The 27,341-nt window shown below is 35.4% G+C and overlaps 2 protein-coding genes across 12 annotated transcripts in view; one reads left to right on the top strand and one right to left on the bottom strand.

Moving 5' to 3' along the window:
- Positions 1-6,990, top strand: part of LOC136664076 (glycerol kinase-like) — a 67,185-nt gene extending 60,195 nt beyond the window's left edge. For 2 of the 3 annotated variants that reach the window (XM_066641113.1, XM_066641115.1), the window contains 2 exons: positions 2,528-2,629; positions 2,924-6,990. In XM_066641113.1, coding sequence (XP_066497210.1) covers positions 2,528-2,629; positions 2,924-2,937 — 116 coding nt within the window. In that variant the 3' untranslated portion in view covers positions 2,938-6,990. The remainder of the gene's footprint in view (positions 1-2,527; positions 2,630-2,923) is intronic. The other variant, XM_066641114.1, reaches the window with a different exon arrangement.
- The window catches only part of LOC136664078 (transmembrane protein 50B-like), a 62,757-nt gene extending 35,764 nt beyond the window's left edge, over positions 1-26,993 (bottom strand). For 2 of the 9 annotated variants that reach the window (XR_010795065.1, XM_066641119.1), the window contains exons 1-5: positions 26,816-26,993; positions 18,016-18,205; positions 16,918-17,030; positions 16,139-16,206; positions 13,257-13,349 (exon numbers count right to left, since the gene is read on the bottom strand). Coding sequence is in view for 6 of the 9 variants with exons in the window: in XM_066641119.1 (XP_066497216.1) it covers positions 13,257-13,349; positions 16,139-16,206; positions 16,918-17,030; positions 18,016-18,114 (373 nt within the window). In the remaining 3 variants the exon portion in view is untranslated. Of the gene's footprint in view, positions 1-7,059; positions 12,079-13,256; positions 13,350-14,971; positions 15,193-16,138; positions 16,207-16,917; positions 17,031-18,015; positions 18,206-26,815 lie in introns of those variants that run through there. The other 7 variants (XR_010795064.1, XM_066641116.1, XM_066641117.1 and 4 more) reach the window with 7 other exon arrangements.
- Between the last annotated feature and the right edge of the window lie 348 nt (positions 26,994-27,341).

Genomic DNA, 27,341 nt, shown 5'->3' on the forward strand with positions numbered 1-27,341 from the left:
GGAATGTTTCTATTATATGGCATTATAATTCAACCACAGAAAAATACATTGTTATATTTTAGATTATTATTATTATTATTATTATTATTTTAATGCTCCAGCCACATAAGCTTCATATTGCACAACAAAAATTACAAAAAAAAAACAAAACATAAAAATAAATGAACAAAATAAAATTAAATACAACTCAGATGATGTTACTTTTAATAAATGTGTCCTTTTCATAAATATAGTTATATATCAGCTGCACTAAAAGTTTTTAATTTTAACATTGTTTTTCTACTCTATTGAATGGAAGCATTTCCTTGGCTATAAAATGTGTTACACTGTCTGCGAATGAGTGCCATCTGGTACCAATTTGTTGATATTTATATACTTGCCCGAGAACATTTATGATAAGTAGTAATTGAGAAACGTTTGGTGTCCCTAGGGCTCTGTTTTAGTACATTAAGACATGTTAAGCTTTCTTAGAATGGATTTAAATGAAAAACAAAGCTTATATATTTTTTTTTACTTTCCATTTGAGTTACAGGTTAAATGCTTCAGCAGTAGAGAGTACTCATGGTCAGTAGTAATTGAGAAACATTTGGTGCTCCTAAGTCATCGTTTTAGTACCTCCTTCAAATCTCCAGCACTAAAACCATAAGCAAAAATCACACAACTAACCTGACCTGGCCAGTCTTCTGCATTTAGATTAAAAAGGGGAAGACTTTTTTTTTTACATTTTATTTTCAAACTGTAACTAAGAAGCAAATTAATTTGTGCTCACCCATTTGTCTGACCTTATTTGTTAAATATTTTGTTTGCTGGGTTTGAAATAAAATATCAAATGATCACGGTCAGCGCAAATTATCTCAGTTAGTTCAAATAATTGTCATCACAGTTCTGCTCAGAAGCAAAAAAATTAAGCAGAAGCAAACATGTGAATCCATAAGCAGAAGATGTTATCAGCAAAATCTACAAAAACAAAAATAAATTAAAGCAAAGTCTTGCAAAATGCAAACAAATATAAATTTTAATTTATACAAACAAACTGCCAGTTGTTTTTAGTGTTCTGTATAAATACCCTGCGTATCCAAATGGCACCACTTACAACGTAGACATAGTGTTCAATGTGCACATATAGTTTGTATAATCTCCATAGAAAATCATGAAAAGAAAAGAAATTAAAAGCTATGGAGCAGGTCACCATGCTTAGGACATCCATTTATGATGGTTTTGCAATGGATAAGAAATCTTGATGAAAATGGGAGTGGCTGCTGGATATGGATTTGAGTGTGGTGCATCATTCAGAGTCTAGCCTCATGCTTGGAAATGAACATTTCATCACTAGATGCCTCCTCCATCCTTGAGAAAACCACCAAAAAACTACTTTACCCAAGGATAAGATGGAGTATTTTTTGCACGTCTATTCTCACAGGATTAATATAACCAGAGATTATTTTTACTGCTCTTTTTACAGTAGATAAAAGGCTCTGGAATCTTTCCTGAAATTGTCTATTCGGACAGGATTAAAACAAGTCAGACACTGATAATAATTAAGTAAACCCATGTCCACAGGTAAAACTAATCCTGTCTGAATAGGGCTTAACAATGAAACATCATTACCTCACTTGACAAACATTATTATGGCTCAGTGCCATCAAATATTGACAAGAAATGTTCCGTGTGGTCTAAAGCTTGCCCTGAACATAGGTAGACAAACTATCTATGAATACTCGTAGTATTCATATTCACTTGGATTATGAATACTCCAAAAACATGGAGGGTAGGCGAATTGGCTTCTCTAATAACTATCCTGGTGTGTGAATGAATGTCTGTATGTGTGAGCCCAGCAAGCAACTCTGAGAGCAACAAGCCACAAAACAAGTTAAGATCTACTTCACGTTATGCAAATTAGTTATAACGCAATTAAGCGACATTTTCAGCGATTGGCTCAAACAAATCCCTCGACCCAATCACAGACAAGGCAGTCCAAACTCCCCAGCTTCTGCATTCTGAAATTTTTGTTCCTACCTTTTTCGTTCCTATACTCAACAGTGTGGTTTTAAACATGGAAGAGAGGTTCATAATCTCTAATTTTTTCTTTTTCTTTTTAATGTGAGGCATCTTTGCATGTACACACAGGGACAATTTGAAGAAGCTTGGGATGATAAACCAGATACTGTTTTTGTCTCTGGTGAACCATGAAACTTGGACCGTTTACAAGCCCAAACACAACACAGGCCTCAAACTCACCCACAAGAGAGCAACTTGTAGTAACTTGTAACCTGCTAGTGTGAGCAGGGGTTCATTTCTTTTAGATTTTTTGATTACTCTGATTATGAATTTGTTTCAAGACACTACCAAATGAGACTGCTACAATTACTCACTTTCACACATGGTGATGATATTGCTTTAAAAGTCTCACGCAACCAAAGCACAGCTGCTTCATTTTACACATTTCAGTGATCAAATTATTTCCCTTTAAAATATTAAAAGTATGCCAAGAGCCTGACAGTTTCTTATAAATTGTTTGCTTTAACAGAGAGTGAATTTCGTTACACAAGATGGAAGAAAGCTGTCCAGAAAGCCATGAACTGGGAGACAATGGAGCCAGTTTCATATGAGAATGGTAGGCATTTATATAGTAAGTTTTGCTACCTTGAATTTTTTATTTTTTAATAAATAAATGAATACAAAAAACAAAAGCAATAGAATATACAAAAAAAGATCTAAGAACCATACTTGAGTCTCAACAAAATGGCAGGTCTGATTTTATTTGCAAATTAAGTGATTATTTTGCAAGTTATAATCTTAATGCCTATGACCCAATATTTCTGTGTTGGTTTACCTGTTACACTGCCTTAAAGTCACTGATTATAGGCATTATGTGTGGTAAACTGTGGCCTTTTGAAATCTGTGCAACTGTTTTGTCTTTCAGGATACAGTAACTAGATCCATAAAGCACTGATGCTGCTAAGACTGGAGGAATTTCAGAGTATTGTATTGTTTCCCTCCCAGCAATGATTTCAATAATTCTTTTGTAATAGCATTAATCCAGTGAGTTCTGCCACTGGGATTTATGCTTCATTCCATTTACCTCACAAGTCGGATGTTAGAGTTGGGAATCACGTCACACCTGAGCCAACAATGTTCCAGTTAAACATTCAGAAAAACCAATGCTAAGTTTTCATTGTTAGCTTGTTCGATATTTTACACATTTAAACACCACAGAATCATGGTCTAGATTTAGCACTTGAACAGTACTGTGTACAACTGATTTAATGATAAATACAAAAAAAAATTACATATAAGCACTACTATATACTATACATATGTACAACTATATAATACTACTGCGTGTACACATTGTTTATGTGTGGGCAGCCATCTTGGATTCTGGTAAGGCTCTCCTGACTTTCCAAAAGGAAATCTGACTTGTGTACATTGATTCAAATGTAATGCGGCATTAAGAACATTTTCTTTCCTGAACTATTGTATTGGTCTCCCTCACATCTGGAAATTGTAAATATTCAGAAAACACAATGTGGGTTTATTATGAATTTACAGTATTTGTCCAAAAGTCTCTGAAGCCCCATCATAACTAGTTAATTCAGCTACTTCAAGGTGTACCTATCGTAGAAACAGATGCTCAATTTTGTAGACACAGTTTGTGCGAACTTCATTGAAACCTTAGGTCACCAAGCCCAATGCTAAGCAACAGCAGAAGGGGTGTAAAGGACCCCGTCATTGGGTTGTAGAGTAATAGAACTGCATTCTTTAGTGATGGGGCTCTTTATACTTTTTGGAGTTGGAGTGGCAGTTGTGATGGAGAATTAATTATCTACTATTTATCAGTACCTGATACCACAAATGCTCTCTGAATGCCATCAAGTCTTCACTAAACAAGGGTTCCAACAGCTAGGGTAAACCTTTCCAAACTATATTAACACCCTTTATTTCAGAACACATTTTAGATAAGCAGATGGCCTCAGAATTTTGTCTAAATACAGTACATTGAAACATGAATGTTGATTGTTTGGGCACCAGAAGTTCTTATCCTGTGAAGGCAAATCAACTATGAAAACACACGTGTCACTTGTGAGGCACTCTGTTTAAACCTCAAGGATTAAAATGCAACAACTATGACTGTGTAGTCATATCATCACTGTCCATGCATCTCCAAAATAGTAATTTTCAGTGGAAGTCAATGATAAAAGATTTTATTCTAAGCAATTTTGGAGCATTACCATTAGTCCACGCACCATGAAATTTTCACACAACTTTGAGCGCAGCTGCTGTGTTCAAATGACTTCATAAAAATCTATTAAAATGGAGATACATGTTTGTCTTTGAACAGTGACAAAATATTAATTTTAATTATATATGAAGATACAATTTTTTTCTAAAAACAACATTTATATATATATATATATATATACATATATATACACACATACATCCATACAGGGTGGGCCATTTATATGGATACACCTTAATAAATGGGAATGGATGGTGATATTAACTTCCTGTTTGTGGTACATTAGTATATGGGAGGGGGAAACTTTTCAAGATGGGTGGTGACCATGGTGGCCATTTTGGATCCAACTTTTGTTTTTTCAGTGGGAAGAGGGTCATGTGACACATATAAATGTATCACATATAAGTGTATCCATATAAATGGCCCACCCATATATATATAATAACACCATCTCATAGCTGAACAATGAGTTTCCTGTGTGTGTGTGTTTTTTTTTTTTTTTTATGTAGGCTTCAGTGTACAAACTAAACCAGTGATCAGTGTATCTAAACCATATATGACCATCTGTCTAATACAAAATGATTGTGGAGCAGGTAAAACCCACCTTGCTCGTAATAGGAGATCATGCTTCATTCACTACTGTACAAGTTCAGGAATGGCCTGAGGATCATTGTAAAGAATAAAACTGTAGGCTTGGCCTCCCATTTCATCACCAGGACTAATATTTAGCTGTTTTATTTTACACAGTTCTACAATGAAAGATTACAAATATTCACCTGTCCTTCTGGAGAAAGGAATGTAATTTATATTTAGGGAACACAACTGGACTTAAAACCACTGCTGTACCTTTAAAGATACATTTACACTTTGTACCTTTGGTGACATGTAGAAGTGAAATGTAAAGGTTTTATGTCAAATATGCATTGGGTTTTATTATGGCCTATAAAACTTTAAAGTTCTTTAACACTAATCTGGCATTAAAGTTTTTATTTTTATGAATGGGTTTTTACATTAATTTCTGTAATTGAATATATGCATTCAGCCTGGTACGACATCATTTATTCTTTTAATAATGACATTGGTTTGGCGGATGAACATCCTTGTGCAATTTCAGACCATTCAGCAATGACACATGAGAAACACATGAAAGAAACACATATGTTCATAAAGAACAGAAAGAAAAAGAATGTTCATAATGGTCCAGAATGTTTGTTCTTTTTAATGTTATTGCATCAATCTCTGTGCTTCTTCTCAGAGATAAGCTATTATAATAATTACTGCAGAGATTCAGTGACTCTGTTCTGATTCTCTTATTTCATGGTCTGCTGCCTTGGTAATATTTTTTTCTTACAGGCAGTAACAATCTGGGGTTATATTTAATAGATTCAGATATGATGTATGAATTTGTAAATATACCGTGTACAATAGTGTTTGGAGACATGAGGTGCATGTTTCTACAAACTTTTGGCCATAAAGTGTACACTACGTAATCTCATATACATAGTCCCAAAATGTTTATACAAAAATGTTTATATTAACAGCAAAGCTGAGAACTCAGATATTCATTGGAAAATTTTTATAGGTCATTTATAAGTTTCTGTCTGTATAATTTACTTTATTTTCATTGCTGAAACATGCTTTAATTAACACAACTAATAATTTATTAATTGGCTTGTAATGGTCTTTAATGGAGATGTGTAAAATTGTGGAGAAAAATTCTCTCTGTTTTGTTTATGTTCAAAAGCTCAGCGTCTTTTAATGTGGAATGGTATGTTGGATGAAAAAAACATCTATGTTGCTGAAGTTTAACTTGTCTAAGTTTTTATCCACTGTTTGAATTACCACAGAAAATCATTTGTAACTTGAGTTGTTTAGTTTTGTAGGACTTTGCAGTAATGCAGTAATGCAGTTAGCTGTCTCTCGATTTGGAGACATTTCCACCTTAAGTGATCTGAAATAGTAAAAATAAGTACATTTTACAGATTTACGGAGCAGGAATAGAGGAATATTCTCATCTGGCTTTGTGCTTTTGGGGTTCTCTCTGTTGTCTAAAATCCTCCAGATTATTTTTTCTGCCATGAGCAGAGAAAGAGAGAGAGTAAACCTAGCATACTGGACAGAGGCAATTTGTTTTATTACCATTTACAGACACTGGGGCTTTGTAAAAACATTTGAACATTTTCGAGCGCACACACACAGACTGGAGAGCTAGCAAATGGTGAGGAAACAATTAAAAAAAAAATAAATAAAAGTTTTTGGATGAAAATCATGAATGTCACCTTTAATGTAATTCTTGTATGAAAAAAAATAAATAAATAAATAAATATATATATATATATATATATATATATATTTGCTACCATAAAATAATTTTTTATAGAAAGTATGAAAATCACTGTAAATTGAATGGAAATTGAATTGTAGATCCTTCTAATTTTCTTCATTGTAAAGAATAAACATATTTTTACTGGTGTTTATTGACCTTGATTCTGTCCATATTATTTGTTTTGTTTTCACCTGCAGCACCCCAGCAATAAAAGTATACCAAATTTTCCTGAGCTGCAATTCACTTTTTATTTTTTTTTGGTCAACTTATACAAAGGTGGGTCAAGTCTGTCAGGAGTGTGGTGTCAGCGTCTGCATGGGTGTCCTGTACATCTGTTGATAGGTCAATTGGTTATGTAAATTGGCCTCAGGTGTGATGCACTGAATGGCTCCTAATCCAGGGTGTTCTTGGTTGCATAGGGATGGTGGGACCAAAAAAAAAAAAAAAAAAAAAAAAAAAAAAAAAAAAAAAAAAAAAGTATTTTGTCTTATTACCTGCTGTATGTTCTATGAACTTAAGCTCTGAAAAGAGCAGTTGATGGCTAAATAAAAAATTAAGATATGACAAAATATAGACCGTTTCCATGATAAGATATATAAATGAATATATGCACAGAGAAAACTAAGACACAAATGGATATAGAAATTAAATTAATTAAAATGTCTGGTTTTATTTAGTGGAGTGTTAAACAGTGTTAAACATGATTTGTGATTTATTACTCAGCTAATACAGGTGTATATACCACTTCTATGGCAGTTAGAAAAGCAAAGGTGGTGCAGTGACATCAGTATAAAATCAGTTTTTAGGCTTTTACTTAGTAAAACACATCATATTGACTCTGCATTGGTATTTCTGACATACCTTCCAGAGCATACTGTTATAAACTTGAGAATAAACTAGCAGTGTAAGTCAATAATCATTTGCGTTTCAATCACTACCCATCATATTCAAATAAAAATGCAAAAAAAAGATATGCCTCAAATTTTTGGCATCTGAAAATGTTTATCCAAAATGGTCAAATTTGCTCTTTTGATGAAAGAAAAAAAATGGCCAAAAATAACAATGATCTAAGCCTATATAATGATTACATACACTATCTTATGGGGCATATATATGACAGAAAGAAAATCTCCACTGCATCATATTTGTAACCACATTAAAACCTCACCTCCTGCTCAATACTAAGAAAACTTTTTTTTCTAAAACAAGTATCTTTTACAATGATGAGAAAATACTAATGACAGCCAAAGTGCAAATAATATACAATCAATAATATACAATATACAAGTGATATACATATTCAATATCACTGCTTCATATCTTAAGGTGCAAAAAAATATGCATAGGTGTCAGAATCACCAATCTATTAAGCTTGGGGCAATAATGTATTTTATGTGCTTGTGTATTGCCAGCATTAGATATTATGAGTTTATTTAGCCAAGTTGTGCTCTGAATTTTGCTTTGACTTTAGCCAAGAATTTTCATAAAAAAAACAAACAAAAGAGAACATCACAACTTTAAAGATTACAGAGAATGTTTAACAGCAAACTGTCCAACAATATTCCCTTTCAAATATTTCCAAAACATTTCAGCTGAGTTGATTCAGTTAAACACTCGATTGCAATTATCACTGTGAAACTGTAAATAACAAAACAGATATGCAGACTTCAGATAAACAGATACATTTAAAAAGATTAAGCAAAACCTTGCCAGTTTTCATTGTTCCTTGGATGTTTAATGTGTACTTTTTAATAGAGCCTATTTTTTGGTTTTGACTACAGTTAATATGTTAGTATGGATATTCTGCATATCCTTATTACTTTATAAAAGCAATTCAAAACAGAATAGTATCTAATTTGCTCAAGTTGTTCATAATTGTACACAATGAACATTACTGCCAGTACAAAATGTAGTATCTCCATTTTTGTTGTTTTTCACTTTTTGGTTTAAGGTGGAAAAAATGTCAGTTGCCTTTACAATTATGTTACAGCTTCATGTTGAATGGACCAACAGAAATGCTTAAAAAATACACTCCCTTAAGATTCCATTCAATATTAAAAACATTTTCCCCTTTCCTGTAAATTTACGATTACAGAGGTATAAGGTTTTGTCCTGGCAGTGACCATATATATTGGCCATATGCCCAATGCATATGGCATAAAAGCATAACAGACAACAGACATATATATAAAATCTGCTACATATGAGCAGAACCGTTTAAGGAAAAGAAAAAAAAGAAGGAGAAGGGGGGAAAAAAAAAAAAAAAAAAAAAAACTTTGATTGTAAAATTCTTTAAGATACTACAGCTCTGACCTATTACAGCAGACTTTTGCAAACAGATTACATACTTTTACCCTGAACAGCAATTTCTTTAGTTTTCTCATATATTACTGTCATAGTTTTTAAAAATAGTTTCACTATATATTAATATCTATGTCCTATGCCTGGTCATATTTGTAATTTTCTATCAAACAAATACATATCAGGGAAAAACTATACAAATATGACATGTTTTATGTTTCAGTTTAACAAATTAACAGTAATGGTGCATTTTGGTTAATTGTGTTTTTTTATCCTTACTTTAAAAAAAATAATGATGAATAAAAAAAATCAGCAGGACATGACTTGTTTAGGGGCACTTCATGTTTCACATTCTGTGCATGCTAGAGTCTGACCAATAAAAATAAATGATCAATCATAGCTTAAACAGTGATAGAAATATAACTATTTACATATAGTTAGATCTAGATTATGGCATCAAAGTAGCAAAGAAATTAAATTTTCAGAAACAAAAAGCTGAATCCATAACTGAGAAATTTCATTTTGAAAAGAAGAGGACTGTTATAAATACTGAGAGTTTTAAAAAATAGGTTTATAAAGAGAATATTTACTACTTTACACTTTTTGATGCCATACTAGATATCCAATATCATTAAAAAGCTTAATTGTCTAGTGTGTATTTCTTAAATGTATCTATGGGAAATTCAATTAAATAATACAAATACATTAGCTTTTGTAACATAGTTTCAGCACTTTCAGCATTTATAGCATTTTCTTACTTTATCAGATTTTGTATACATTTTTATACACTATCCTTACACTAAACATCAGTTTTTAAGACAATTGTGTCATTTAATCTTGGAATGAGATTAAAGCAAAACACGAAAATTAATAATAGTCCCAAAAAGAGACTCCTAAATTAATACAGCTAAAAGATATATTCAGTCAGGACTTTACGGCATGGCAATACTTTTTGGAGAGAAAACTGCTTTAAGTATGAGGAAAGTGCAAAATATTGGGGAAAAAAAGGAAAAAAAAAACCTGTCTATGGAGTTTTACCTTTTTAAAGATTCCAGATCAAACCTTCCTTGCAGTGGATAAAGTGCAGTTGCTTAACTGGAAGAGGTACTGTTAATGTTAATTTTGCTTGGGAGTGGATTCTGTAAGGAGATAATTGTTCAGTTCAGAGTGTAAAGTTTGATTGAATGTCTCAGCTGAAAGGTTCAGTTGAGTGCATATTAGTCCCACAATTCCTCAGTACGTCCAAACTTGTATATAAGTGTACTGTGGAAGACAGTGAGAGAGATACAGAGGTGTTAATCAGTGCCTAAAATTCTTTACTTTATCCATGTCCAAATCATTATGTTCAATGCATATGTCAATATAATAAAGATAATTGGAAACTTTGAGGTAAAACAAATTTGCACTTCCCCAAGAAAAAAAATACTGTGATTGTACTGCTGTATTCAAGGAGGTTTCTAGGGTGTTGCTAAGTGTTATATTAGGCATTTCACAGTGCTTCATACAGTATTCCATGTGGTTGTCATATACTTTCTAGGTGGTTGCTATGGGAGAGATGCACAGCTCTAAAATCTCTCATACATTGATGGATTTTTAACTTGTAATGATTCTGAAGGACTCAGAATTTTTACTCTGTTTTATTTTTTTTACCTGAAAAATATTAGCACATTCTGGAAGAACACAGACAATCCAGGATACACAGGATTCCCTGACATACAGAAAGACAATGTTTTAAACATGACATTTTATTAGACAATCATGAGAGTCTATATAAACATTTTTGAAGCATTTCTAATCAGTTTAATGGCCATTTCATTAGCAGAAGAATCACTGTTGAAAATAACTTGATTGCACTTTTAAATGTTGGATAAATTCTTATAAAAACTCTTGAGGTCTCATATCAATAGTAGTACACTATTTACAGTGAATACTACAATTATTTTCAGATGTTAAAATAAAATAATTTTTAGGTTTTAGGGCCACAGCACTAAAATAAAAATAAGATTCAGAGAATAATGTTAGAATTCTGAGAAAAATCTCTGAATATTTCTGAGAATAGTGTCACGCACTCGTCCTGTCAGGTCTGTTTTCCCCGCCATGTGCTCTCTCAGCACATGGCTCTGTTTGTTGTTGTCCTTGTCTCCGCCATGTCCCGCCTTTGTTCCGCCTCCTTGTCCACAGTCCTCGTTATCTGTTTCAGGTGTGTCTCGTCTGTTCATGTATTTAAGCTCCCTTGTGTCACTTCCGTTTATCGGTCATTCGTGTTGTTCCTTTCCCACTCAAGTCGTTTTGTTTCCAAGTCATGTCGTTTTGTTTCATTCTCATTTCTAATCATGTCATTTCGTTTCTTTCCTACTCCAAGTCAAGTCGTTGTCTTTCCCAGTCAAGTCGTTTCCTTTTGTTTCCTATTCATGTCGTGTTGTTTCTTTGTTTTCTAGTCATGTCGTTTTGTTTCCTTTCAATTCCCAGTCATGTCGTTTCTTTCCTGTAAGTCTTGTTATTTCACCTCCAATGTTTCCCTGTCATGTTGCTTAGTCTGGTCTGTTTGTCTCTGTCGTTTCCGTAGTTGCCTGTCTTTGTTTTGTTATATCTTTTGTTTTATTAAAAGTACTGTGTTTTAGCGAGTGTGTCCGTCTCCGTAAGTCCGCCCCGTGATACGTGACAAATAGTCACCGAATAATTCTGCTTTAAAGTTTGTTCTTGGGTTTTTCCTGCAAGAATGTGCTTTAAAGGGGACATATTATACCTCTTTTTAAACAAGTTAGAATAGGTCTATGAGCTATACAAAATATGTTCATGAAGGTCTTTGCACAAAATCACTCTCACATAAAGAGATCTCACCAGCTCTATTCTTGCCAGTTTCAGTCCCTTTCAGAATGAGTCATTTAAGGGCTCTGTCACTTTTATGCACATAATCTGTTGCTGGTCATGCCCTGCCCATCCCATGTTTAGGCCGACCCTGAGTCAGACCCAGAGCAAGAAGAAGAAGGAGGAGCCACCTGCACATAGGGCCTGTCCAGACTTTCCTTGGGCCCTAAGCATAATTTTAAACTCTGAGCCAAAATGTGACCATTTTTTGACAGTTGCACCATATATATATATATATATATAAACAATATATAAATAAACAGTTTTAACATAATGAACTTCGTGATCAGCCCTCCAGCATCCAAGTCAGCATTTTTCTGATTCTGTAACAGCTAGAGTCCTTAAGGTGGAACAGAAGAAAAAGAAGCAAACGTTTATTCTGCAGCTTGCAGCTTTGTGTCACCTTAAATGATGCATGATTTGTCCAGGCGCCTGTAACTGCTTCACTGTTTAAGGTGTTTAACGAAAACTTCAAATATTAGTTCAAGTGTTAGTGTGAAATTTAGAAGAACTCAACTTAGCACTTGGAAATAATACATCATTTTTTAAAGGTGGTATTACATAGTAAGCAACTTTTAGACTGTGCTTGTGTGTTTGGGGTAGTTTAAACGAGTACTAGACAGTATAAACCATCAGTGTATGTTTACTTTTCTCTTTTCAGCTTCAGTTTGGTTCACGACACTGTAGCACTGGGAGGCTTTTAAGGTCATGGAGAGCAGCTGTACAGTGCACGCCACCTCTAAATATATTCCCATGGCTATGTACGTAGACTAGTATTTATTAACAATCCAAACTCAAGAAGAACAGTCACAGGTTTGCCTTACTGTTGTTCCTGCAGCTCAGTCTTGTGGAGTCCTATTTTCCACTTTTCATTTCCTGAAGGACAGTTTCTCTTCATCTTCTGATGATACAGAAAATCTCCCTAACTTGAGATGAGAGGGCCTTTGTTAATTTGCAGGGCCTTATGCAATGTGCGTAGTGAGAATATTGTCCGTTTCGGCTCTGCCTGCACAAACACCTTCACGACTGCCAGGGTGGTTCTATGCAAATTTCCCTAGTGTGACATCACAATAAAGGAGCCATACAAACACTCGTAGAAGCATATGATTCCTGACACCAAAATCTTTCAACTGACTCACAGAAAATGGATGGATATTTTTTTTCATGCTTGGAATGTTTATAGGAGCAGTAGAGACCCAAGTGAAAATAGAAAAGCATGCAAAAAATTTGTTTTGCATAATATGTCCCCTTTAAGCACAGTAATACTGGAGTTAACGCCAGGTGTAGTTCAAACAAGGTTCCTGCTGCTGTAAATTTCTAGTTAGCACACTTCAGTTTATTCTTGGAAATAACCAAAAGTCTAAATAGTCCAGAGCTGTAAACTTATTTCGATTACATCTTATGGTAATTAAAACTCTTCCCCTCAAATTAGAACTCTGGCACATAGAAAAAAACTAAATATTCATAAAAGTGATCAAAAAGTGAGAAATATTATTGATGAAGTGAGTAAGAACACACCTGGTACAACATATGCCCCAAACAGGATCCAGATAGAGGCAATTAGAGAGCCAAACATCATCATGAAGCCAATAAAGAGCCACAGACGAGCCCCTGTTGAGGAACGTACAAGATGAAGAGTACTTTAAAGCACACCTCTTCAAATATTTCTTCTGAAATTATGGGTGTTAATATGTATTTTGTCTCCTATCTGCAGCAGCAAAAGATGAGAATGAATACTGCTGTATATATATGACTGTGTTCAGTCTCAAGAGCATTACTGAGGTTTGGCACTGATGCTGGATGTGTTATAGCTAAAAACTTGATGATATTGATATTGAAATTATATTATTGTCAGTCTATTATTTTTACCTAGTGTGGCCCCATAGGATTGATATCACCTTCTGAACTTTCTCCCTATGTAACATTTTAGGAGGTTTTCCTCAGCATAGTAGCTCTTGGTTTGCTTCAGTCAAGGCTTGGATGTCAGAATTCTCATTTGTTTTTGCTGTGTCATGATAACCATATTTTTAGGCCTTGGAGATGATTTTGTATGCCAGTGTGTGTTTTTCTAGGGACCAAGGCATTTTGTTGAAGGCTGTTATCAGGATGCTTTGGTGCTTTGCCAGGACTCTGGTTGTGCAGATGTGAAGAATTGAATGTGATGTACAACTAGCCTCTCCTCAGCATAGCCTATGCAAGCCTGCTATACACAGCCTAAATGTGCACACAGGTTAGAAGATTTATATTTTATCCATTCCACTTTAGTCTCTCATTCAGAGATCCACTGAAATATCGAGACTGATTGATCCTATTTGTGGTAAGAATTTGTTTGGGCTCATTTTTAAACTGTTGACAGAATGAGCAGACAGAATGTATTCCTTCACAGCCACCAGAACCGAACACCTACATCAGTAGTTCCCAAGCTGGGGAGCACAGGGAGGCTTTGTCAGCTCTGTGCTCTGTGTTTGTCAAGCTTATTAGCTCATTCTGACTCCTACTTTTTCCTGCAGTCAGCTAATCACTATTTTATGAATAAAACATGTCTGAAAAACATAGAAGTGCTGATGACTCATCAGTATCAGAAAGTAGATAAGTTCGGTTTTATTAAAGGACAGGACAGAACTCCAGAATGCGTTAATTTGAGAAAGCAGCTAGCTAATGACAGTATGAAGCCTTTGGTGAAGGGAATTGGTGAAGGTCCAGAATCTTTTGAGAGGAAAGAGCAACTGACACTAAGTTAATACAGAGGTATTAACTGAAACTGCCTGTTTCAGTTATTTACTTAATAATTATTTTTCTTTTGGTAAAGATGAGTGTGCAGATATTCGCTGTTGAGTGGTTAAAAGGAAAAAACGCCTGTCTTACGTTGTCTTGAAAAGAGAGAAGGGACTAAAGTTAAAAAGAAATAAAGGCTATATAAAGAACCCAAGGGGAAAATGCTATTAGTGATGTGTATTTTTGCCAATAAAGACTTGCAGTAAGTCAGTGTGTTCCTTTGGTCTGTGTTTGAAAGGAGGTTCAGCGTTTCTTAGAAACTTGTAGGAGGCTTTAAAGGAAAAATGGTCAAGAACCATCACCCTAGTTGAAAGACATGGCTTACAAAGTCATACTGATAGATGCCATACTATGTTTTTTATTTAGTCATTGATTCTGAGTTTTTATGAATGACAAGATATGAATTAAAGACCAATCAAAGAAGAATGGATTTCTGTATTTTTAATATAATATAAAAAATTATGTATTTGACCTGTTTGATTTACATATAATTTGCATTACAGTATGATGGTCTGTGAACAAAGAAAAAAGAGGGAGAAAGGCTGCAGCTACAATAGACAGCATTTTAATAGTCTGCTCCCCTTCAAGATATAATTTTGCCTATTTGAAGCCTTGAGGTTTAATTGTTCCTTCTTATATCTTCTCCTTGTCTTCTTGCAGTTTTCTTTCTTTTTGCTGCCTGTAATGTTACAATTATTTTTCAAGTACATTTTAATCTTGGACTTAAATTTTTTCCTCCTTATGACGGAGTGTTTTATTTTTTTGTACAAACCCCATTTCCAAAAAAAGTTTCGAAACTGAGCAAAATGTTAAGAAAAACAGAATTCAGTGATGTGCATATCATATAAAACCCCATATTGAAATACAATCTGTAAAAATACAATATTTTCCAAATGTTGAAATTTTGTTTTTGAAAAATATGCACCCATTTTTTTTTGTTTTTTGTTTAGAAAGCCTTCCGACTTTTCTATAAATGAGATTGTAATCTAAAATTTTGTCTTGCTTCAGTTAATCACTCCTCACAACCTTCAGCAAAATACCTCCCCTGAAAAATTACACTGACATACCAAAGCATTTTCAAGGCATCAGCAACTGGTAATGACACAAACAAACAAAATAGAAATCTTGGACCCAATTATAACTTGTGCTGAGGAAGCACATGATGTTAAAAAAGGAGACACTTCAAGAAATCCTAGTCTCAGAAGGGGGACCCCTTCCTCCTTGGGGCAACACTAGATAAACACAGAGAACAGACTAATACAATAATTATTCAATATAAACTTTGCCTGTAGTATCACACCCTTCATCTGGAATTCCTATACGATTCTATGACTTCAGTGGTCTATTGCATGCTGAGCTGAGTCAGGTTAATAAAACAAGGTGCTGTGAAAACTGACATAATAGCATCCACTTATTTACACATATGTTATTCAATTAACTAAAAACTGCTGTAGCTTTAAAGATAATGACATTTTATTGTGTGTAGTTAGTAAGTGTAGATTTAGACATTTTAAGGTTTTGGCTGAAAAACATCCTGCATAGTCCCCAGGTGAGGTAACCTTTATTTCAATATCTCACCAGTGCTTATTACGCCACATGAATAAGTGTTCGTATTGTCTTCATACCTGTCTTTCCCAGGCAGCCTTCACCATAGGTGTCTCCACGAATGTGAGCATTTGACACAGCATTAATCCTGCAACACACAACCACAAAAGCACCATCTTTAAAGTGAAAGCATTAATGCATTATTAAAATATATATAGAGTGTATGTTTTGTTGTATTTAGCCTATAAAAATAACATATAAAACATATAAAAATAACATATAAAAAAAGTAATGGGTTTCATTGAGTGCAGTATCTGTGAAACTAATTGACTGTCTTGGCTTGTGAAATGTTTCAAAAACTAATGAAGTGCAAGGAACCTCACCACATGAGCACTAATTACAACAGCAGAGGCAAGCCTCAATGTCAAGCCAAGATTAGCTACTCTTGTCATATTAGACAATGCACAACCTAGCTAAAGATATGTTGAATGTCTAATGAATAAACATTCTGTGGGAGATGTGTATGGGAGTGGCAGCATGTATATAAAGTAATGTACATTCTGTATAGTAAAATTAAAGTGTGGAAACACTATGTTCACTTTAATCACGTTAACTATTTAAACACAGATGTTATTTTAACATCTAGCTCTCAGATGTTATCAAGGTCATGCATATCCATCACTTTTTTGCAATAAATTAATAAATAAATAAATACAAACAATAAAATAAAAAATAATAAAATAAAATAAATAAATGCATTTGAAGATTTATAACATATTACGGAGCAAAGAAAACTGGTACTGGGTTTTCATATCACAATCTTTAAAATTAGACACTGTAACTGTGAGAGACAACCTACATGAAAAAAGCCAGTGTAGAAAAGACCCCACATGTATGAAAAGCATGGTTAAAAACCTTCTGATCTGGATAGCACACAGCAGCATCAATTATAATCCACCATCCTGTGAAAAACTGAGGGAGAGAGAGAGAGAGAGAGAAAATGTTACACTGTCAGATATTACAAGCTGTCTAGCAAACGTCCCTCTACTTTAAATAAATAAATACATACATTTTAGGGCATCAAAGGAGTTCATAGGTCTGAGTTTATGAGTGAATGTGAGACTGCGTGTTGCCCTGTGATGGATTGGCGACCTCAGGGTGTGTTACTGCCTTGCGCCTAGTGATTCTGGGTAGGTTCCAGACCCACCGCGACCCTAAACTGGACAAGCGGTTACAGACAATGAATTAATGAATGAATGAATTAAATGAATAAATCTCAGGGCAGCACAGGATCCTCTGGTTGTGGGTTTGTGCACTGCTTCGGGTGACTGTCTGTGAGGAATTGGATTGGCTACACAAAAGTGTTCATAGGTGTGAGTGCGTGATGCCCTATGATGGACTGGAGATCCGAGGGTGTGTTCCTGCCTTGCCCAGTGATTGCGGACTCAATGTGACCCTGAACTGGACAAGCAGTTATAGAAAATAAATGAATGAACAATAAATAAATCTATGCAACATACACCTAATTACCCATTACAATAACACCAACTTATTGTTTGTAAACTCACTGTCGATTCTCTCAGCTCCAATGACAATACTGCATACTTAATTTGTACCCTTTCATCCTGTTCTTCAATGGTCAGGACGGCCACAAGACCATCTCACAGCAGGTATAATTTGGGTAATGGCTCATCCTAAGCACTGCAGCGACACTGACATGTTCGTGAGATGCGCTGTTAAGACGGGATCAGACACAGTGGTGCTGCTGGAATTTATCTTTAATCTAAAATCTCTTTCATCTAAAATATCCTTTAATAATAATAACAACAAATTAACTTTGGTTCTGTAAAATGTGTACCAAATACTAAGTTATGTCAGGCACAAAAAATAAATAAATAAATAAATAAAAATAAAAATAAAAATAAAAAAATCCTTGAGCTAATGCACACTCACTTACCAGTATTCCAGACACAATGGAGGACACTGTATTTCTCCGCTCTCCCCAGTCAATACACTCACACTCCGGCCAGCGGAAGTTATCCAGGAACCCAGCCATTGGTAATGTGTTCCTCTGGGTGTTTAACTCATTAATACTGGATCAGATGAAGGGCGTTGTCTGTGTGCAGATATTTATCAGCAACCAAGTGCTTTAAATCAATCAACAACAAGAGAAGCAACATTAGCTGCAGATCAAATCTAATAAAAAAAAAAAAAAAAAGACAATGGTGTTCAGCTAATAAAGTATATAGAGTAACAAATCAACTAAAGTCTCTTTCAAATGGATTAAAGTCATAATTTTACAACAATAAAGATATTTTGTATGGTAACTTGGCATGATAAAATGGAAAAAAAGTAAGTAAGAGACTGAATTATATACAGCACCATTTTATCAGCCAGACATTTATATGAAATGCAAGTACTTCTACCAAACTGTGCTCTGCAATGCCCTGTTCCTTTATTAAGTATATTACTTCTGGTTGATAAAACGTGGTGCTTGGTTTTAGTAACATTAAAAATACATCACAGATAAATGTAATCTAGCCTGTTTCTGTCATGATCATGAGTTTTCTGGTGTAAACAAGTAGTATTTATGTTGAAAAGCATAGTCTCACGGTTATGGATGCATTTGTCAACTTTTTACACAGCCCTACACCGCTAAACCAAAATATGGTCACCCTACTGTATGCACATGTATCCTAAAAGAAACAATAATACTGTTCAAGATGCTTTAGTGACATTTCAGCTAGACATTTCAAAACATTTCATGCAATAATTTTATTACTATAAACAAACAGAATATCCGTAAATTCTGCAATAAACTAAGCTGCCTGCTTGTCCATATTATTTTCTCCCACTTTGTGTTCTTAGGCATCATCATCCTGTACCCATGCAGAGACATGATATTGCTCTGAAGTAAATGAATATTGTTTATAGTGGGTGTCTTATTTCCGTTTTCCCAGAATATACATTATAGTCCATCACTGCTTTATGAACATTAGTTGTAATACATATCCTGTCTGTTACCATGGCAGCTACTCAGCTGCTTATAAGATTTTTATTCTTCCACAAACCTACATGAATACCACCAAGACTTGCAATGATTTTTTTATAATCCTGTATGTGCAAAGAACTACAGCAAAAAGGAAATGGAGATAAGCCTAATGGGTTTTTTTTTTGTTAGAATGTTGTTATGCTGTTCACATATTCAATTTTGTGAGATGTGAATATATGTTAATAATTTAACATGTTCTCATTAAATTAATAAAGATTATGAAATAAAGACTGTCTGCATTTCATCCACAAATCTCCAAAAAGCTGTTGAGTAAAAAGTATAAACTTACATTCAATCAGTCTTTTCCATTTGAGACATAGTGATTACAAAGCGTAATGGCAAAAACCAAACAAAGCCAAGGTGTTCATTATAAAATAATGTAGTTTGAAACCTTTGCAGTCATACATATTGCTGACAAAGTAAATTGTGTGCGTAATCACTTGTGTTCAAAGCATTCTATATATAAAATCTTCTATCTTAGAAACAATAACTATAGAATAAGATTTACAAATTCATTATAAATTGTCTGATGTCCTATTACAAATATTTCTGGACGATTACTGGTAATTCGTAGAAGCTAAATGTTGGTAGAAATCTCAATTCAGCTATTCAGCTAGATGCTGAAGTCAGCATGTCAACGGAAAACTCTAGCAGTGCCGCTGTGTCTGATCTAACTGTACCAAAGCAATACTAAAACGTCATAACAATGTCAATATCACTACAACACTGCAAATGATCCAGAGCCCAATCATGCTTGCACAGTGGTGGTCTTAGAGGGTGCCTAACTACTGAAGAACAGGTTCCTGCCAGTGGCGGATGCTGGTATTTCAAGGAGGGGAAGCTCAATTTCGGCCTACATCATAAAATGTGTCGGTTTATTTATACGTAAATTCTACCCTCCGTTCCTTTTCAAGAAAATGAACTGTGACCCTGTCGTACCAACAAGGCGTCTTTTCAGGGGACTTGACTAGTGTCCTCTCAATGGCCAGCAGAGCTAGGCTGCTTAAACGGCCGTGGCCCATGCGAAGTGTGTACGCCTGTGAGTGCTTTGTGACGGTGGAAGGGCTCAGCAGCACAGGCTGGTCAGAAACTGCGATAGAAGTCAGAAAGAGTGATAGAAATCAGTCTCCAAACACAAGCAGCTACAAAAAAACCCCACCAGAAATAGAAGCTCGTTTTGTCACTAGTCGTTTTTAACAAAGAAAATGCCGCTAAGAGGTTTAAGAAAGTCTGGTTCAACTCAGAACAGAATGAAAATGTAATGCTCCCGCGGATCTTTACACCAAAGGATCGCTGATTCGCCCATTTCGCTGTCAATCAAAAAGGAATTCAGCCTCAGACAGATCATCCAATCATCATGCAGAAGCTGAGCGTCCAGGCCAACCCACTGCCCCATAGACCCCCAGAGACGCTGAGCGTCCGATGGGCGGGAAAAAGCCCAGCCTTTATCCAATCACTCGTCTCGTTTCGCGGCACTTCGCTGTTTCACTATTGAACTATGTGGTTTAAAGGACCGTGAAGCTGCGGGAAAGACGCGACTTTACCAGTGATAAGAAGCTGATTCTGAACAAAAGTTGAGCGTGTTGTAGTGCATATTTATTCACTGACATGTACACACAACAGAATATATTTGATCACTTATTTTTTTGACATTTTAGGGGAAGCTGAGCTTCCCTTGCAGTCTTAGAGCAATCGCCTCTGGTTCCTACTATCCTCCAAAATTTCACAATGCAGTTTCTGAAGTGCTGACCCCAAAGTAGCAAAGACAGAGGCCCTGTTCTCAATAAAAAAGGTCAGTGAAGCATCACAATGATTTTGAAGGTGTAATTTTAAGGTAGAAATACTACCTATTGTTCCTTTTAACAAGGAGTCTGTATGTGTGAGTGAATGTGTGTGTGCCCAGATATGGATTGGCACTCTGTCCTGGGTGAAATCCTAGTGCCCGATGCAGTCCTCCAGGTGGACGGTCGTTCCTGGTCGAGAGTACGCTGTGCACGTTTGGCTGCCGCTTCTCGCCAGTGTGTGTGTGGATTGAGTGTTCTGAACAGTGTGGATTGTAAAGCGTCCTTGGGTATCTAGAAAGGCGCTATATAAGTGTAATGATAAATAGATTGATAGATAGACAGACAGACAGACAGCATGTGCAAGTAAAAAAGAAACAAAAAGTAAAATTACGCTTCCAATGCCCTTATAACAGAACAGTAAATCCTCCCCATATCTGAAACTGGAAAGAGGCAAATTAAACCAATAAATCTCAATTCTTAAAACATTGTTTTCTTAATTACTTCTTGGCTAACCCCAAATACAACCAATTAGCCAAGACAGATCTGAAGTTAAACCAGGGCTACTTTTAAAGCAAATTATAAGATTACCACAGAAAATATGTCACTGTGGGGGTACCCTCAATGGTACATATTTTTAAAATTTAATTATGGAACATAATCATATCTTATTCTATTTAAAACCACAGTTGTTCATTTAAACTGTTTGTACATTTAGTGGCCAATAATGTACCTCTACCGTACCTTTTTTCCTGAGTGTGGAGATAAAGTATTTTGATCATTAATTGTTGACTTGATATTTTGCTTAAAAATATTAAACATATGTAGTCAGCCAAAAAGCAACTTTAGATTCCAGAACTCCAAAACTAACAAATCAGTTAAAAAAGTGATAAATTATTGTCATAACTCATAAACACACTTGACTACACCAGACACTGTCAGTGAACTTCTTCTAGCTTCTAAATAGTAGTAGCACAAACGCACATGGAGTATATGGATGCAAGTGAGGTCTATATACATATTTATTGCTCACAAATGCCACAAAGTTGGTATGGACTGAAACTCTACATGACTTTTAATTGATGGTTTTCACTCATATGTCCAACAGCTACACTAATATGTGTGTGTGTTTTTTTTTTTTTTAATATAGATAATTATTACAGATTATGATGGCACCATGGGCTATATGTCTAAAATTAGGAAGACTGCAGCTGTAATTCAGTTTAATTTAATTTAAATGGTGCATGCATTGTTCACACAAGTGCTCAATAATACTCACAAAAGGTTTATAATACAAACAGAAATGCCAGAAGAATATGGAGTAAGATTACTGTCAAATATAAACGTGTGCATGCTCATATACTTTCATACATGAATATTTCATTTGTACACAAAAGTCTGTTTTGTTGTTTTGTGTGTGTTTTGTACAATACGATTTCAAAAATATACAATTATAAAGACTTATGCATACGACTTGAATTATTACAGGTATGACTTCTAGATTACGAACACAAATTGGAAAGTGAGAAAACACTTTTTAAAAAATATGTCACTGGACTCACAGGCAAGATGCAGAAGGCCAACTTCGATATAGTGCACATGCATGGTCAGTATTTATAAAAATTGAAATACATTTCTGAAATGCTGCACTTAAGGGAAAAACCTCAGTCCTGAGAAGTACTTACAGCAGTCAGAGGACTGTAACCAGGCCCTTCTAAATGCCAATTTATACTTTGTACTTTATACTGCATTGACTCGATGCAGAACCTAGGCCGTAGGTTACACAAGAACCCTACTCCATTGTGAGTGTTTATACACCTGCAGTTACACCACCACACCACTAGTTTGAATCTCCAACATCTTCCTCTACACTATGTAATACACAATGTAGTGGTTAAGTAGAATTACTTTAATAAACCTTTAAAGTGCACCATTTATGTTTCATCTTATTATTTAAGTGAGCTAAGTAGCATTTTATGGCGCTTTTCACTGCATGGAACCTACAAGACTCTACTTGACTCGGCACAGCTCTTTTGCTTTTACACTGGCCAAATCTGGTACCTGGTCTTGAACCAGGTAAGTTTTCAGTCCCATTTAGCTCCGGATTCCAACTGTGCCGTGTATGTACTAAATGGTGTCATGTAAACTAGTGCTGAGCGGTATTACCAAAATTCTATATCACAGTATTTTTTAATATTATATTGGTTTAAGGCAAAAGTGTAGAATTAGCATGGATGGAGGTGACGTAACCCCAATAATATTCAATGATTACTGAATGGTCCCCACCAATAATTTGTTCCCTAAAGGTACTGAAAGGGTTGAATCACATTCTCTACTCGAGCAACACATGGCCAGTGTGATTGGCTGTGCCTTTCCCTGCTGTCTCATGAGTCTCTGTAGTTTGGTTATTAGCAGCGTCAAAACTAGAAGGAAAACTTTCCAGTTATATGTGAGTATTACTGCGCAAACCTCAGGTGCATCAGGGGTGACACACACGGGTGTCAAATGCAAGTGAGGATGGCAGCAAAAAAGAAAACGGTGGACATAAGGAGATATTTTTCAAAGAAACATGTAATTCACTTAAAAGTCAAGTTTGCTAATGAAATGAGTCCATCATAATAACAGCAGGCTAAAGTCATCTGTAGCTATGAATAACATGGTTTGGAAATGAACTGCACAACAAACTGCCAATTGTCAGTGGTAGATTCATAGGTCCCCACCAATGTCAAGAGCAAATCTAGGCCACTGTTTCACGGTATTTAACCCTCCCTCCCCCCTTGTCCATTTTCACTGCATTCAACAACTCCACTAACACTTGCACACAGTTCAATACGTGTTTAGTGGCACAGCAATGAAAAACGTCCCCTGTGAAACTATTTACCAGGGAGCTGTGTTCCGGACATGGTTATGCTTTTTAAACCGGTGTGGCAGGTATATGACTAAGTCATATCATAACAAAAGTAAAAAACGTTTTTTCGTGTACCGGTGTACCGCACAGCACTCTTGTAAACTGCTTGCAAAGCCGCATTCACATTTATTTTTATCAGACTCACAACAGCAGCTTATAACATTACTTCAAGGTGTTTTGAAGAAGTTTATATGCTTCTTGGGCCAATGGCTGATGAAAATTTCCAGTGAAAGCTGAATGTGTAACAAGTAAAACTGACCTGTGAGATGAGAAATATGGGACCATCATTGTCAAAAAATACATTTTAAAAATCAAGACCACCAACATCTCACAAAATCGACCACATTGAGATCTAAACAATGGAGTTGTACAACATCGCCATCACATCTATAAGCCACCTGACTCGCATTATCTTCAGACACTAAAAGAATCACAACATCAACTGGAATGATTATAAAAACATATATAAATGAAAGGCCACCTGGTTGAGGTGTGGAGGATAACAAAGCACCTCAGCCTAAATTTATAACCTCAGACTCTCCAAATCCTTTACAATGTTGGATGGAAATCAGGGTTCAACCAAGACCTTGCCAATGAGCAGCAGCCTATACCACCCACACACACAGGATAGGACTATATTAATCAGCACATCTCCACTAATTATACATAACTTGGTTCCAATCTGCTGCCATTTTATCTTCAAAAAGCAGGCTGTGCAGGTTTTGCTGAGGATTTACGGTGGCAAACCTAGAACCTTCACAGATGAAACACAACCTTTTGGTCACCACCATACATACTGCATCCAAAAAGAACATATCAAAAAAATGCAGAACCAGCTACATGCCAGAACTCTCCCACAAGATAGTAGACCAGAAGTACCAACAGATGTTGTAAAAATGTTCATTCTCAGCTGGAAACAAAGAATAGTACTTGAGTAGCATGCACAGTGACTGTGACCGAGTGTCGAGCAAAAGACGCTCTAAATACTGATACTAAATCGATACCATGGCAAAAACCTAAAACAGCAAAAGTAATGTGCTGAAACACTGGGAACTACAGCTCTGCTTTCAGATAGGAATAATGTTTGCACTGTGTCCTGGAGAAACTATATTTCCTTCTCCCTCAACACATCACAGATACATTTTTCAATCAAAGGAAATTTTTATACATCAAAAACACATTAGATATTTTCATATAGATTAACATTAATTAGTGTAAGACAAATATGAGTCCCAAATAAGCAATTAATTCTAGGATTAGAATTAGTCTTTTAGACTCTTAGACCAATAAGATTATTTCACTTCAGATCTTATTGCAATTAATGAACAATTTAAAATAGTTATTTTAAACTGGTAATACAGTATTTGCAAAATACATGGACAGATTCTGCCTTGCCATTGTTCAAAAAACTAACTACAGTCGAAAAGAATTTACAAGGGCCTTCTGGTCCTCCGGCATCTGCATTTCTTTATTTTGATTTCAGAAAGCTGGCAACCCTACACACACAAGAAGATGTAGTGAATTTAATTTCAAGACAAAAGGAAAAACATGAATTGAATGCCTGTTACAATTTCTAATTAAACAAACTGAAAAAAACACTGATGCACTATTTGAAATACCATTATGCAGCAGAGGAAAATTGATTATTGATAAATGTAGAGTAAGCCTGTTGAAAAAGCCAGTTAAAATGTTCATGCATTAAACACTGCAGTATTTAGGGCAGACTGAATTGATGTTTATGTTCTTTCTTGACGTTAAGACTGTATATTTTAGATACCTGTATATAATTAGTTAATAGTTGTTCACAACTCAGTTTTGTTTTTCCACCTGTAGATACTAATCTGTACCTCATCAAAGAAATTTGCTGCTATGAGGCAATTACCCCAGACACCTATAATTAAAGCTTAGCCCCCCTAATCATTGATCTCTAGTGTGGACCCTGGGACTGTGTTTAGAAAATGTTGTTCTCTCTGTGTCATCCAATCTTAAGATGCACAAAAGGAAAAGGCAGGGAAGATAAACCTGTAAGTGGAGTTGACAATTTACTACCAAAGGCTTTCAATGTGTAACGCCTCATGTGTGTCTGCTTTGTGGTTTTCACTCAAAGATCGAGGAGACTTCGGACCATGCAGCAGTTTTATTCACAATAAAATGTTAAGACTCCACACAAGGCAGCATAGGCTAAAATGCATGGGTAATACTAGTATGGGGAGAGAAGGAATATTAGCTATCCTCACGTGTGATTTCAAAACGTTGACATAAACCACAGTTTTTCCTTAGGACTAGATGTACATAACATACAGAAATTCTGGATTATAATTGGTCGTGATTGTAATTATAGTGTGGCTATGATCATTTCAGAGGAGATTTTAATTCCCCTTTTCAGAACACACCCACTTTTGAGAAGCTTGATACACCCCTGCCCTGAAGGCAAAATTTGAGATGCAGAGGTTTCATTTAACATAGGATTATTCACTGCAAATGCACTTTATTTTAAAAAGGGGCCATTTCCCGTAATTGTTCAGTGAGAGATTCTTCCATGACATAGAGGTTCAAAAATAATCTCAATATCAGCAGACCCTCGAATGCTGAAAAACATGAAGTGAGAATATTAATGAAACTGCAAAGCAGGAAGTGCTCACACCCGAAATCGGCCCTAATAAGCAGTAAGGTTGCTTAAAAAATGTACAGGAAAGGCAAAACCCTGACATTTTTCTGGACTGAAATCTAAATTACGTCAAACACACTCAGACCGTCAAAAGAACATAAACAAATAAATGGCTTAAGGCCGTTATTGAATCAGAAAATACGTCGCAGAAGAGCTAATTCCTGTCTTAACCTGACACATTTAATCACAATGAGCTTTAACCTTCCAAATTACAGCAAAGTGAAAGTAACTCAAAGGCAGTACACAAAGTGACGTGCACTCAATATAAACACCGCTATAAATTAAAAAGAGTCACCAGGTCAATGCATTTAAAGCTGATGCTAACCCTGTGTGCTGTAGTTTACTCACCTCTGAGGAACACGTCTTAATTCAAACAGTTCCCGAGCTGGAGTTTGGTTTGAGCGCTTCACTCCGACACGATTTCCGGTAAGCATTGACACTAGCTGGTTGAGGATTGTTCACACAACGCAGCCGAGGTGTGTTCACACAGGTGACGAGACTTCGCTCCACGCCGCGAGGGGCCTGTCTGTCTACAGCGCAGGACAAGAAGGGTGGTGTCTCATTAAGTGGATTTCAAATACATTTAAAATTAATAAAATGCCATTTGAAGTGAACATTTCTCCAAAATATGAGGGAAGTTACCCTCTCTAGGAGTACTTATGAAATGGCAATTTAAAAAAATAACTATTTTAATTGTATTTTAACCTAAAAGCAACAATCAGTTTTATTTTCTAAACTTTGATCTTTGACATTTATTTTCAATTTCATATAATCATGAAACCAACTCTATGTTTGTCTTCATAAAACTTATGGAGTACATACTCCAGGTAGTTTAGGTAGTTTTTCTTGGGTGTGAAGCATAAGTGGACTCCAC

The sequence above is a fragment of the Hoplias malabaricus genome, chromosome 12 (genome assembly GCF_029633855.1).
Source record: "Hoplias malabaricus isolate fHopMal1 chromosome 12, fHopMal1.hap1, whole genome shotgun sequence".
In the NCBI taxonomy this organism is placed as follows: Eukaryota; Metazoa; Chordata; class Actinopteri; order Characiformes; family Erythrinidae; genus Hoplias; species Hoplias malabaricus.